The sequence below is a fragment of the Callithrix jacchus genome, chromosome 5 (genome assembly GCF_049354715.1).
Source record: "Callithrix jacchus isolate 240 chromosome 5, calJac240_pri, whole genome shotgun sequence".
NCBI lineage: Eukaryota > Metazoa > Chordata > Mammalia > Primates > Cebidae > Callithrix > Callithrix jacchus.
In genome coordinates, this window is record NC_133506.1 from 138,152,933 (window position 1) to 138,167,328 (window position 14,396).

Genomic DNA, 14,396 nt, shown 5'->3' on the forward strand with positions numbered 1-14,396 from the left:
TTTTTTTTTTTTTTTTTTTTTTTTAGACGGAGTTTCGCTCTTGTTACCCGGTCTGGAGTGCAATGGCGCAATCTCGGCTCACCGCAACTTCCGCCTCCTGGGATCAGGCAATTCTCCTGCCTCAGCCTCCTGAGTTGCTGGAATTACAGGCACGCGCCACCATGCCCAGCTTATTTTTTGTATTTTTAGTAGAGATGGGGTTTCATCGTGTTTACCAGGATGGTCTCGATCTCTTGACCTCGTGATCCACCCGCCTCAGCCTCCCAAAGTGCTGGGATTACAGGCGTGAGCCACTGCACCCGGCCTATTTTATTCTTTTTTTAGATGGAGTGTCACTCTGTCACCAGACTGGATTGCAATGGCTCGGTCTTGGCTTACTGCAACCTCCATCTCCCAGGTTCAAGCGGTTCTCCTGCCTCAGCCTCCTGAGTAGCTGGGTTACAGGTGCCCACCACCACGCCCAGTTAATTTGAGATGTGGTTTCACCATGTTGGCCAGGCTGATCTCAAACTCCTGACCTCTCGTGCTCTGCCTGCCTCAGCCTCCCAAAGTGCTGGGATTGATTACAGGTGGGAGCCACTGTGCTCAGCCTTGATTTTATTTTTATGTATGGCATGAGGCAGGGATTGGAGCTTCTATTGTTGCTGTTATGATGATGACTGAAACAGGCCCAATTTTCCCATAGAACTGATATTTACAGTGTCGTGTTGTGTTTTGTTTTGGCTAAACATAGACATTAACCCTCCTGGGCTTGAAGCTTAAGAAACTTCATATCTTAGCCGGGCGCAGTGGCTCAAGCCTATAATCCCAGCACTTTGGGAGGCCAAGGTAGGTGGATCACGAGGTCAAGAGATCGAGACCATCCTGGTAAACATGGTGAAACTCCGTCTCTACTAAAAATGCAAAAAATTTAGCTGGGCACGGTGGCATGTGCCTGTAATCCCAGCTGCTCAGGAAGCTGAGGCAGGAGAATTGCCTGAACCCAGGAAGCGGAGGTTGTGGTGAGCCGAGGTCATGCCATTGCACTCCAGCCTGGGTAATCAGTGAAACTCCATCTCAAAAAAAAAAAAGAAACTTCATATCTGAGTTCTTTTCTTAGGAATCCAACCCTCAGGCCTCCCAGATGGTATTGAAGAGCTACAACTTTCCAGAACCCTAAATTCGACCACTCCCAGCTGCCTGTTCACCACCTCTTCTTCCTTACCCCTCCCTCCTTCCCTATTTCTCACATGTAGTTACATTCCTTCCCTGCTAGATAAACCCCTAACTTTAGTGTGTGGGGGAGATGGATTTGAGACTGGTCTCCTGTTGCCCTGCTGACATCACCTGCAATAAAGCCTTCTTCCCTGGCAATACTTATCTCAGTAATTGACTTTCCGTGCGGTGATCAACCATACCTAGGCTGAACCCCTGGCATTTGGCAACATTTTTAACCGGATACCCCGTTTTTGTTGTATTGTTTATTAAACAGACTTTGCTTTCCCTATTGAACAACCTTGGCACTATTGTCAAAAATCAACTGGCCGGCGCAGTGGCTCACACCTATAATCCCAGCACTTTGGGTGGCCAAGGCAGGTGGAGCACCTGAAGTCAGGGGTCTGAGACCAGCCTGGCCAACATGGTAAAACCCCGTCTCTACTAAAAATACAAAACTTAGCTCGGTGTGGTGGCTGGTGCCTGTAATTCAAGCTACTCAGGAGGCTGAGGCAGGAGAATTGCTTGAACCCAGGAGACAGAGGTTGCAGTGAGCTGAGATTGCGCCACTGCACTCCAGCCTGTGTAACAGAGTGAGACTCTGTCTAAAAAAAATAAATAAATTGACTATGTGGGGGTCTATTTCCGGATTTTTATGTTGTTCCACTGATCTAGTTGTCCACTCTTATGCCAGTATTCCACAATTTTGATTATTATAGCTTTATATTAACTCTTTGTTTTTTTGAGATGGATCTTGCTTGTTGTCCAGGCTTGAGTTCAATGGCGCCGTCTCGGTTCCCTGCAACCTCTGCCCCCCAGGTTCAACCAATTCTCCTGCCTCAGCCTCCCAAGTAGCTGGGATTACAGGCAGCTGCCACCACACCTGGCTTTTTTTTTTTTTTTTTTTTTGTAGTTTTAGTAGAGGCGGGGTTTCACCATGTTGGCCTCCCTGGGATTACAGGCATGAGCCACCGTGTCTGGCCTATATTAACTCTTAAAATTGGGTGCTGTAAGCCCTCCAACTTTGTTCTTTTTTCCCAAGATCGTGTTGGCTGGTCTAAGTCCTTCACATTTGCATAAGAATATTACACCAAGCATGTCAGTTCCTACAGAAAATCCTGGTACAGTTTGATTGAAATGACACTGATTCTATAGATCAATCTGGGGATATAATATCAGTTTAGCAAACATTCAAGAATACATTTATTTTGTTTAGCAGTCTATATGAATATAATTCATTGAACAATCAGGGTAAACTATATATTAACAGGTATTTCTCACAAAGGCTCTGATAGTGAAGGAGTAGTATTCCAAGTTGTAATTATGGGCTACAGCAGAACCCACAGGACTCCTGAATTGTCAAAAAGAGAAAGTCACATAAGTAAGGCTGTGTTTGTTTGTTTGTTTGTGACAGAGTCTCACTGTGATGCCCAGGCTGGAGTGCAGTGGTGTGATCACAGCTCACTGCAGCCTTGACCTCCCTGGGCTCAGGTCATCCTCTTACCTCAGCCTCCTGTATAGATGGGACCATAATAGGCACACACCACCATGCCCAGCTAATTTTTGTATTTTTTTTTTTTTTTTTGTGGAGACAGGGTTTTGCCATGTTGCCCAGGCTGGTCTCAAACTCCTGGTGTTAAGCAACCTGTCTCCTTTGGCCTCCCAAAGTATTGGGATTACAGGCATGAGCCACTGTGCCCAGCCTACCTACATTGACCACACTTTCATAGAAAATGAAAAGTAGGCCAGGCTTGGTGGCTTATAACTGTAATCCCAGCACTACTTTGGGAGGCTAAGGTGGGAGGAATGCTTGAGCCCAGGAGTTTCAGACCAGCCTTGGCAACATAGTGAGACCTCATCTCTATGAAAAATTTAAAAAATAGCTGGGCATGTGGTGGTGTGCACTTGTGGCCCCGGCTGATTGGAAGGCTGAGGCGGGAGGATCATTTGAGCCCAGGAGTTCAAGGATACAGTGAGCTATTATCATGCCACTGCATTCCTGCCTTGGTAACAGAGAAAGGCTCTACGGCTAAAAAATAATGATAAGGCCAGGCACCGTGGCTCATGCCTGTAATCCCAGGACTTTGGGAGGCTGAAGCAGGTGGATCACTTGAGCCTAGGAGTTCAAGACCAGCCTGGGCAACATGGCAAGATCCTGTCTCTACAAAAAAAAAAAATTCACAAAATTTTCTGGGTATGGTGGTGTGCTCCTATAGTCCAAGCTATTATGAGGAATCAGGAAGCTGAGATAGGAGGACCACAGGAACCCAGGAGGTGCAGGCTGCAGTGAGCCATGATCACGCTGCTGTACGCCAGCCTGGGTGAGAGTAAGACCCTGTCTAAAATATTAACAATGAAATTTAAAACTTAAAAATAAGGCTGGGTGTGGTGTCTCATGCTTGCAATCCCAGCATTTTTGGAGGCCATAGCAGGTGGATCGCTTGAGCCCAGGAATTCGAGACCAGCCTGGGCAATGTGGCAAAACCTCGTCTCTACAAAAAATACAAAAAAATTAGCCAGGCATGGTGGTGAGTGCCTGTAGTCCCAGCTACGTAGAAGGCTAATGGGGGAGGATCACTGGAGTCTGGGAGGTCAAGGCTGCAATGAGCTGGGATCGTGCTACTGTACTCCAGACTGGGTGACAGAGCAAAACCCTGTCTCAAAAAGTAAGAGTATAACAATTCAGTTAGTCTAACATTAGTAAGCAACCCTTTTTATTGTAAGTGGTACACATAGGAAGCCTTATTTCTGCTGCCCAGAGTCTGGGCAAGTTAGTTGACCTCTGTGCCCCCCATGCCCATCTGTGACATGAGGCAGCAAGAGCACTCGGCATGCAGAGGTGTGGAGTGAGGACTGCCTGAGCTAGAGGCCTGAAAGCTGTACTGGGCATGCAGCAGATGCCACACAAGCATGTGTTGACTGAGTAAGACTCAACTCTGAAGACACTTCCTCCAAACGGGATGGCCTCAGCCTACACACTGGAGGAATCAGGTCTTCCCAGTTTCCTGAGTTTTCTATTGAAAGTACTTTTCCTGATTGTTTGAATATCATTTTCTTCTAGCAACAGTGTTTTCAAATGAGGTAGCATCCTGGGGTATCCCCAAAGCTGCCTCAGAATTGAGAGTTAGAGACGGAAAGGCCTTCCGACATCACTCAGTGCTCCAGCTTATTTTGCAGGTGAGTGTGTAATCCCAACACTTGGGAGGCCAAGGTGGCTGGATCACTTGAGGTCAGGAGTTTAAGACCAGCCCAGCCAGCATAGGAAAATGCTGGTGTCTCTACTAAACAATACCAAAAAAAAATTTTGTTTAGCCAGGCGTCATAGCAGGTGCCTGTAATCTCAGCTACTCAGGAGGCTGAGGCAGGAGAATCACTTGGACCAGGAGGCAGAGGTTGCAGTGAGCTGAGATCGCACCACTGCACTACAGCCTGGGTGACAGAGTGACTCTGTCTCAAAAAAATGTAAATAAATAAATAAAATAAAATCAATTATAATTAAGTACAATTTAAGAATTCAGTTCCTCAGTCCCAGTAGCCACATTGAAGTATATAAGAACCTCATTGGGATAGTGGATTCTGTTATCAGGAGCTGATATTTAAAAGTTTCTGGCCAGGTGTGATGGCTCATGCCTGTAATCCCAGCACTTTGGGAGACCAAAGCAGGCAGATCACTTGAGCCCAGGAGTTCAGGATCAGCCTGGGCAAAATAGCGAAACCCCATCTCTATAAAAACAAAAATTAGCCAGGTGTGGTGGCATGCACCTTGCTTGAACCCAGGGAGGCAGAGGTTGCAGTGAGCTGAGATAGCCCCTCTGGGTGACAGAACGAGACTCCATCTCAAAAATAATAATAATAACAATATAACTTAGTTGGGCATGGTGGTGTGTGCCTGTAGTTGCAGGTACTCAGGAGGTTGAGGCATGAGAATCACTTGAACTCAGGAGGCAGCGGTTGCAGTGAGCCAAGATTGCACCACTGCACTCCAGCCTGGGTGACAGAGACTCTGTCTCAAAAGAAAAAAAAGATTTTTTTTGCTTGAAGCATTCATTCAGTAATCTTTTACATAAGTTATTATTTTATTTTTTATTTTCTGAGACAGCATCTTGCTCTGTCACCCAGGCTAGAGTGCAGTGGTGCCATCACTGTTCACTGCAGCCTCAACCTCCCAGACTCAAGTGATCCTCCCACCTCAGCCTCCTGAGTAGCTGGAACTACAGGTGTTGCCTGTGGGGGGTCTTGACTACAAGTCCAGGTTCTTTTGTCCAAAGAATTGGACAAAACCCACAAAAGCAAGGAAAGAATGAAGCAATGAAAGCAGAGACTTATTGGAAATGAAAGTACACTTCACAGGTTGGGGGTGCCCGAGCAGCTGCTCAAGAACCCTGGTTACAGAATCTTCTGGGGTCCAGTACCCCTTAGAGGGTCTCCATTGGCCACTTGGTGTACACTCCATGCAAATGAAGTAGTAGCTGTGATCAGTCTGATTGGTTGCAGAAAGCAGCCAATGAGAGGTACTTCCAAGTTTCCATCTGCCACACAGAAAGTGGGGAAGGGTTTGAAAGGGAGTAGCCTCTGATCATTTTGTTACTTAAACGTGGGAAGTTGGGGTTTTCCTTTTGATTTAGTTCTAGGAAGTCAGTGTGAATCGGCCTTCGGTTCCCTGCCTCCTTACCCTGCCCCACAGGCACAGGCCACCATGCCTGGCCTTTTTTTTTTTTTTTTTTTTTAAGCTTAGAAATGGGATCTCACTATGTTGCCCAGGCTGGTCTTAAACTCCTGGGCTCAAGGAATCCTCCTGCCTTGGCCTCCCAAAGTGCTGAGATTATAGGCATGAGCCACTGTGCCTGGCCTAAATAATTTAAAATAGCCTCTTTCTCAGGCGTTCTTTATTTCTTGGTGCAGAACTGGGGTTCCACTGGAGATTATTCTCCTCTGGTCTGAAGAATTTCTGTTAGTTGGCTGACCATGGTGGCTCACACCTGTAATCCCAGCACCCTGGGAGGCTGAGGTGGGTGGATCACCTGAGGTCAGGAGTTCCAGACCAGCCTAACCAATATTGTGATGCCCCATCTCTACTACAAATACAAAAATTAGGCAGGTATTGTGGTGTGCCCCTGTAATCCCAGCTACGTGGGAGACTGAGACAGGAGAATCACTTGAACCCAGGCAGAGGAAGCAGAGATGGCAGTGAGCTGAGATCATGCCACTGCACCCCAGCCTGGGTGACAAAGTGAAACTCTATCTCAAAAAAAAAGTAATAAAATAACATAATAATTTCTGTTAGTATTTTTTTTTGAAGCCTGGGCCTTCTGCTGATATTTTTCAGCTCTTGTTGATCTGAAAATGTCTTTTCATTACCCTTCCTTAATTTCTTTTTTCTTTTTGTTTAATAGAGACAAGGTCTCACTATGTTGCTAGGCTGGTGTCAAACTCCTGGGCTTGGGTGATCCTCCCACCTTGGCCTCCCAAAGGGCTAGGGTTATAGTAGTGAGCCCTCACTCCTTCCTAGCCAGCAGCATGTGCTGCTCCCTGTATGGCATTTTTTTTTCTTTGTTTGTTTTGTTTTTTGAAACAGTGTCTAGCTACGTCACCCAAGCTGGACTGCAGTGATGCCATCTTAGCTCACTGCAACCTCCACCTCCTGGGTTCAAGCAATTCTCCTGCCTCAGCCTCCTGACTAGGTGGGATTACAGGCGCACACCACCATGCCTGACTAGTTTTTGTATTTTTAGTAGAGATGGGGTTTCACCATCTTGGCCAGGCTGGTCTTGAACTCCTGACCTCAAGTTATCCACCTGCCTCAGCCTCCCAAAGTGCTGGGATTACAGGTGTGAGCCACCGCACCTGGCCTGTGTTTTTTTTTTTTTTTTTTTTTTTAATGATACACTTCCCATTTGTCATTTCCATAGTTATCTCGATACGTCCTAAAATCCCTCTAATATGGCTGGGCATGGTGGCTTACACCTGTAATCCACGCACTTTGGGAGGCTGAGGCAGGTAGATCACTTGAGGTCAGGAATTTGAGACCAGCCTGGTTAACACGATGAAACCCCGTCTCTACTAAAAATATAAAAATTAGCTGGGCTTGGTGGTACATGCCTGTAATGCCAGCTACTTGGGAGGCTGAGGCAGGAGAATCCCTTGAACTTGGGAGGCAGAGTTTACAGTGAGAAGAGATTGGGCCACTGCACTCCAGCCTGGGCTGAGTGAGACTCTGTCTCAAAAAAAAAAAAAAAAAAAAAAAAAGAAAAGAAAAAAGTCCCTCTAATATGTAAGTGAATATTTAATGAAACAATTTTTTTTTCCTTAGGACATCCTGCCAAGGCAGTTTGAAACTGAAGGAATTTGTACTGTAATTATAAACACATATATGGCTGTTAAGACATGTATCGCCAGGCACAATGCCTCACACCTGTAATCCTAGCACTTTGGGAGGCAGAGGCAGGCGGATCACCTGAGGTCAGAAGTTTGAGACCAGCCTGGCAAACATGGCGAAACCCTGTCTCTACTAAAAATACAAAATTAGCCGGGCATGGTGGCACATGCCTGTAATCCCAGCTACTAGGGAGGCGGAGGCAGGAGAATCTCTTGAACTCAGGAGGTGGAGGTTGCATTGTGAGCCGAGATTACACCATTGCACTCCAACTTGGGTAACAAGAGCAAAACTCTGTCTTGAAAAAAGAAAGAAAAGAAAAGAAAAAGGTTTTACACATTGAACAAATAAAAAATGTGTGAACTGCCCCCAGTGTCTTCTGCCTGGGGCCTCCATGCAACAGTTCCTGTTCAGGATGTCCACTTTATTCTGCTCTGTTTAAGTCCAGTCTCCTCTAAGTCTTTCTAGTCACACTAAACTCTTTCTGTACCTAAATTATTATTATTTTTGAGACAGAGTCTGTCTTTGTCACCCAGGCTGGAATGCAGTGGTGCAATCTCAGCTCGCCAAAACCTCTGCCTCCTGCATTCAAGGAATTCTCTTGCCTCAGCCTCCCAAGTAGCTGGGATTACAGGTGCGCGCCACCACGCCTGGCTAATATTTGTATTTTTAGTGGAGATGGAGAGATGGGGATTCACCATGTTGGCCAGGCTGGTCTCTTCAAACCTCAAGTGATCCACCCACCTTGGCCTCCTAAGGTGTTGGGATTACAGGCATGAGCCACCTCACCTGGCGTCTGTACCTAAATCAGTTCACTCTTCTAATTGTTCTTTGCTATTTAACACGCAGCAAATAGAGGAACTCTGGGATGTTTGCTATAACCTGTAATAGAATCTTCTTGTCACCCACCCTGCAGGAGCCACCATGTTGGAAGTGTGACAATTCAGTCCCTCCCCAGCAGAGACTTAAATTGGTGTGATTTGTTGCTATTTCAGTTTTGTGAAGATGCGATTGTTGCCCAAGCCATGGTTTCTAGGGCTGATACTGACATCCCTGTTTAAGAGGCTGTACACGTTTCAGGATCCTGAACCTTGAACATCTCCACAACTGGTTAAGTAGCTGTGAGATACATTTACAGGATTTTTTTCTTTTTAATGGCAGGAGTTTCATTGATTAGTAAACATCTAGACTATTGATCATCTTGTTTTAGAAGGGACCTTATAATTTTTTAAACACTGGCAAAATTCTGTTTATTTTAAAACCTGTTAGTATCAAATTGCTTAAGATATTAACTATTCGTTCATAAGACAGTTTCGTGTATATATATATGTGTATGCATACGTATATATGTTTCGTTTTGTTTTGAGGTAGTGTTTCACTTTTGTAGCCCAGGCTGGAGTGCAATGGCGATATCTCGGCTCACTGCAACCTCTGTCTCCCAGGTTCAAGTGATTCTCCTGCCTCAGCCTCCCGAGTAGCTGGGACTATGGGCGTGCACCACCACGCCTGGCTAATTTTTTTTATTTTTGCATTTTTAGTAGAGATGGGGTTTCACCATGTTGGCCAGTCTGGCCACGAAGTGCTGACCTCAAGTGATCTGTCCGCTTGGGCCTCCCAAAGTGTCGGGATTACAGGCGTGAGCCCCGCGCCGGCCCTCGTGTATATTTTTAAACCGTGTGCTGACGACAGTTAAGTGAAAGTGATTCAGAACTTCTGGGTATTTTGCAGGACACCTTGACACGATGACGTGACCGGCTGGCCAGGAAAGACAACCACATCGGGTCTTGGAGCTGCTGGTTCAAAACGAACCTGTCGCCGGTCCCCGCGATCTCAGGCCACGCGGCCCGCGGCCCCTCCGCCACGGTACCGTACTTCGCCGGGAAAAGGTCGCTCGGCGGCCGGGCCTGGGCGCACCGAGCCGCGGCCTATCCGCATCCCGGGATCCATGCCGGGTTCGGGGCCGTCGCGTGCCAGGCGCCCGCTGTGACCTTGGGCCTGGTCCTGCCCGCCTCGTCCAAGAAGCTGCCAGACCCAGCTCAGAACCCCGGGCCCGGGCCCCGCGCCCGCTCCCGCGCCACCCCCAGCGTCAGCCCCGATCCCGCGCGAGCTCCCGACAGTCCGCTCCGGATTTTCCGCGGCGCCCGGAGCCGGGACTGCGTCGGGGCGTCGCCGCCGGACGTGCGGGGCGCTCGGCTCGACGTGTCTTGCCATTGGCCCGCCTCGGTAGCCCCACTGCCGTGCGCTGCCCCTATTGGTCTGCCTGGCCGTCCGTCAGTGCGGGGCGGCCCCGGCGCGCCGGCTCGGTGGCGCGGCCGCGCGTGCTCCCGCCCCTCGCCGCCGCTCCCTCGCTCGCCGGCCGGCGGCCTCGGCTCGGCCCCCTCCCTCAGCTCCCGTGCGCGGCGGCCGACGACCCGCGTGGCCTGGGCCTCGGCCCGCGCCACCGGCGTCCGCACGGAGCGGCCCGGGGGCCCTCACGCAGGCCCATGGCGGCGGCCGCGGCGGCGCTCTCGGGCGCGGGCACGCCACCCGCGGGCGGCGGGCCCGGGGGCGGCGGGTCCCCGCCGGGCGGCTGGGCCGTGGCGCGCTTGGAGGGCCGCGAGTTCGAGTATCTGATGAAGAAGCGCTCGGTGACCATCGGCCGCAACTCGTCGCAGGGCTCGGTGGACGTGAGCATGGGTCACTCGAGCTTCATCTCCCGGCGCCACCTCGAGATCTTCACGCCCCCGGGCGGCGGCGGCGGCGGCCATAGCGGGGCCGCTCCGGAGCCGCCGCCCGCGCAGCCCAGGCCCGACGCCGGCGGCGACTTCTACCTGCGCTGCCTGGGCAAGAACGGCGTGTTCGTGGACGGCGTGTTCCAGAGGCGCGGGGCGCCGCCGCTGCAGCTGCCGCGCGTGTGAGTAGCCTCGGGGCGGGGCGGGTGGGGTCTGCGGCCTGCGGCGCCTGCCGGGACGGGACGGGACCCGCGCCCGGGCTCGGGACCACCCACGGCAGGGACCACCAGCCGAACCCAGACCCCGCCCGTCACCCCGGCTGGATTCCAACCCCCGACCCGCCCCGGCCCTGACCGGCGCCCTCCGAGTACCCCCTGCAGGTGCAGCCCCCCGACCTTCTTCCTGGCGCTGGGGCTGCGGGCGGCTGTGCGCGCGGGTTAGGGTTTCTGGGTTCTGTGCGTGCGGGGACTTTGCCTGCGCTCTTCCTCGCCAGCGGCAGGTCGCGCTCAACAGAAATGTTAACCGGTGTGCAGCGGGAGGAACTGCCCCGGGCTAAAATCTGTGTCTTCTAACGGGTAAAGGGTTGTCGCGTTGTTGTTGTTAGTCGTTTTCAGTAGTGAGCTATTTCAAGACTGCGGTGTTTCCATCTCTTTCCCCCGCCTTGTTTTCTGTAGCCTAAAATGGAAAACTCTTCAAGCATGATGGAGTTTCAATCTGTGCTCTGAACCTTAAAATTCAGGGAAAACTGGATACTTTTCACATGACTTTTACAAAAAAGACAGTTGATTAGGAATTATTGTAAGGTCATGTAGAGTGTTAAGTCAGCCTCATAGGGAACTGTCAATCCTGCTGCAAAACAAGTTAGCGTGGTCTTGTGGTTTTGTGAAGTATCATTTACTCTGCTTGAAACACAAACTTGCTCTCTAGGAAATGCTAATTATTTCTTAGGGGTTCGCTTCTAGCTCATTGCAAGTACAGCCTTTGTCCACAAACTGGAATTTTTAACTGCTTTCAGTTGTTGGAGATGCTGGTAAGAGTTGTTGTTTTTCTTCTGGACTTGCGTGCGTGGTGTGTGTGCACGTGCTGTGCTGTTTCTTAGCATGGAAAGGTGTACCAGCACATTCCTTAAACTTTGGTAGTAGCATTTTAAAGAATGTTCTTTTCCTTTTTTTTTAAACGAGTCTTTCTCTGTCGCCCATGCTGGAGTGCAGTGGCGTCATCTCCGCTCACCACAACCTCCGCCTCCTGGGTTCAGACCATTCTCCTGCCTGAGCCTCCAGAGTAGCTGGGATTACAGGCGGGCATCACCATGCTGGCCAGGCTGGTATCAAACTCTTGACCCCGTGATCCACCCACCTCGGCCTCCCAAAATGCTGGGATTACAGGCGTGAGCCAGCTGACCAAGTATGTTATTTTCAAATCAAAATGCTGTTTATGTGTGTTTATACTGTAGACTGTATAAAGTCAGTGGTAGGGGCCTAATGGCTGTTCTATAATCTGACAGTTTGTTTTTTGCAAAATACTGTGTCACAACAAAGGAAGTTATCCATCTGTTGTGAGGATCTTGAGTTTTCGCTTGTTTTTGTTTTTGAGACAGGATCTCTTATGCAGCCTGGAGTGCACTGTTGAAATCATAGCTCACCACAGCCTCAGTGGGCACAAGTGATCCTCTGACTCCAGTGCCCAGGAGTTTGAGGTTGCTGTGAACTGATTGTACCACTGCATTCCAGGATGGGATTACAGGTATGAGCTATGATCGCACCACCCCTCCCAAAGTGCTGGGATTACAGGTGTGAGCCACCACACCTGGCAGTGATTTTGAGTTTTTAAAGAAAATTCTTACCATTCAGCCAGAACCATTTGTGTTGAATTGACTTCTACAAATACCAACATGATAAACATGGAGATAAATTGACCTTTCAGTGAGGGACCAGAATTCAGACCTTTTTTTTTTTTTTTTTATGAGACGGAGTCTCCCTTCGTTGCCAGGCTGGAGTACCATGGCGGGATCTCGGCTCACTGCAACCTCCACCTCCTGTATGCAAGTGATTTTTGAGCCTCAGCCTCCCTAGCAGCTGGGATTACAGTTGCACGCCAAGTAGAGACAGGGTTTCACCTTGTTGGCCAGAATGGTCTTTGATCTCCTCACCTCATGATCCGCCTGCTTTGGCCTCCCAAAGTGCTGGGATTACAGGCGTGAGCTACCTTGCCTGGCCAAATTCAGACCTTTTGAAAGAATGAGCCTTGCAGTAGAGCTGAGTAAGAAGGGCAGTGAGATGAAGGCTGGGCCTCCCACTTGTGCTCAGGGTTTTGTGGCCAGTGAGGCTGACATGAATCCTGGACTTCTCATGGGCCTGGGAACCTCTGCCTGTACTGTGTACACAGCGGAATTAATGGCCTTTTTTTACAGAAGGGATTTTAGCATTTGTACAATGTGAATTAAATTACTATCCTAGAGATACTTTAGTACCTCCTTTTTTTGTAGGGCATCGTTTCCAAGGTTTTGGTGTAGGGCAGTAACACACGTTAATGGAATAAATTGTAAAGAATTGGTACCAGTGAAATGCAGAAAAATTGTTTTAAAATCTCTTTTTTTTTTTTTTTTTTGAGACACAGTTTTTTGTTCTTGTTGCTCAGGCTGGGGTGCAGTGGCATGATCTCGGCCCACTGCATCCTCTGTCTCCCAGGTTCAAGTGATTCTCCTGCCTCAGTCTCCTGAGTACCTGGGATTACAGATGTGCACCACACCACCACGCCTGGCTAATTTTTGTATATTTAGTAGAGTTGGGTTTCACCATGTTGGCCAGGCTGGTCTTGAACTCCTGACCTCAGGTGATCTGCTCACTTCAGCCTCCCAAAGTGCTGGGATTACAGGCATGAGCCACTGTGCCCAGCCCTAAAATTTTTTTTTCCTGAATTTAAGCTCTGGTGTTCAGGTTAATGATACAAGTTCTTTTTAAGCTTAAAAATCAAATTAAATATATAAGCTTAGAAGCACATGCAGCTTAGAGTAATTATGTAAAGGCCGAAATATTCTTTTTGTTTTGTTTTGTTTTCTTTTCTTTTCTTTTTTGGGACAGAGCCTCTCTCTGTCTCCCAGGCTGGAGTACAGTGGCGCGATCTCAGCTCACTGCAACACTTGCTTCTCAATTCGACTGATTCTCCTGCCTCAGCCTCCAAGTAGCTGGGATTACAGCTGTGTGCCAACACGCTAGGCTAATTTTTGTATTCTTAGTAGATACAAGGTTTCACTTTGTTGGCCAGGATGGTCTCGATTTCCTGACCTCATGATCCTCTTGCCTCGGCTTCCTGAAATACTGGAATTATAGGTGTGAGCCACTGCACCCCGCAGGGCGGAAATATTCTTAATGCTTATTTCAGATTTGCCTACTGAATTAAACATCACTGTATGTTAGAAAATAATGTAACAACCCATGGTTGGCCTCTTATTTGAACCATAATGATTTTATTCCAATTCCAACTTCAAATTTAATTTACATTTTGAATTTATATTAAAAGTTATCAAAATTTGGAAGAGTATATGAGTAATGTATGTTTAAAGTGTGGCTCATTTCATTGAAATACTAAGTAATGTATTAATTTGGGGGGGGAAGAGGGAAGAATGAGGACTATGATCCTGTCCTTGGCTGCTGAATTTTAATCATTTGGCTAAGATGTGGATCCAAGTACCATTTCCACAGTGGCTGGGGAGCCTTGATCCCAGTGTGGATGGGTGGGGGCTCAGTGTGCATGAGAGTGTCAGAGTGTGTGGTTTTCCGGAAAATAAGTCCTTGATTTTTGGATACACAGTATGCAGGGGTGTGTGTAAAGAAAGGCGACGTTTTCCTTTCTCAGAGCCTCTGAATTACTGGAGTCACAGGCGTTACTGGGATTGAGAGACTGTAGGGTGGGCTCCATGGGGATGTTCTGGGCCACCTGGGCAGGGCTCCTGGAGGTGAGCAGGTGGAGGTAGCCTCACAGGTGTGGCTGGCCCTGGACCCTGGCTCTGGAGAAGCTGGAATTCAGGCTCAAAGGACCTTGGAGCAGATTTAGGAGCAGCTGAAGTGTGAGGTCTGCCTAGGTCTGGTGCGGAGCGTTTTTATTTTGGACAGTGAGAG

At 48.8% G+C, this 14,396-nt stretch overlaps 1 protein-coding gene across 2 annotated transcripts in view; it reads left to right on the plus strand.

The window, feature by feature from the left end:
• The first annotated feature begins 9,893 nt into the window (after nucleotides 1-9,893).
• Nucleotides 9,894-14,396, plus strand: part of FOXK2 (forkhead box K2) — an 81,251-nt gene continuing 76,748 nt past the window's right edge. For both annotated transcript variants that reach the window (XM_035302248.3, XM_035302249.3), the window contains exon 1: nucleotides 9,894-10,460. In XM_035302248.3, the coding sequence (XP_035158139.1) occupies nucleotides 10,051-10,460 (410 nt within the window). In that variant the 5' untranslated portion in view covers nucleotides 9,894-10,050. The remainder of the gene's footprint in view (nucleotides 10,461-14,396) is intronic.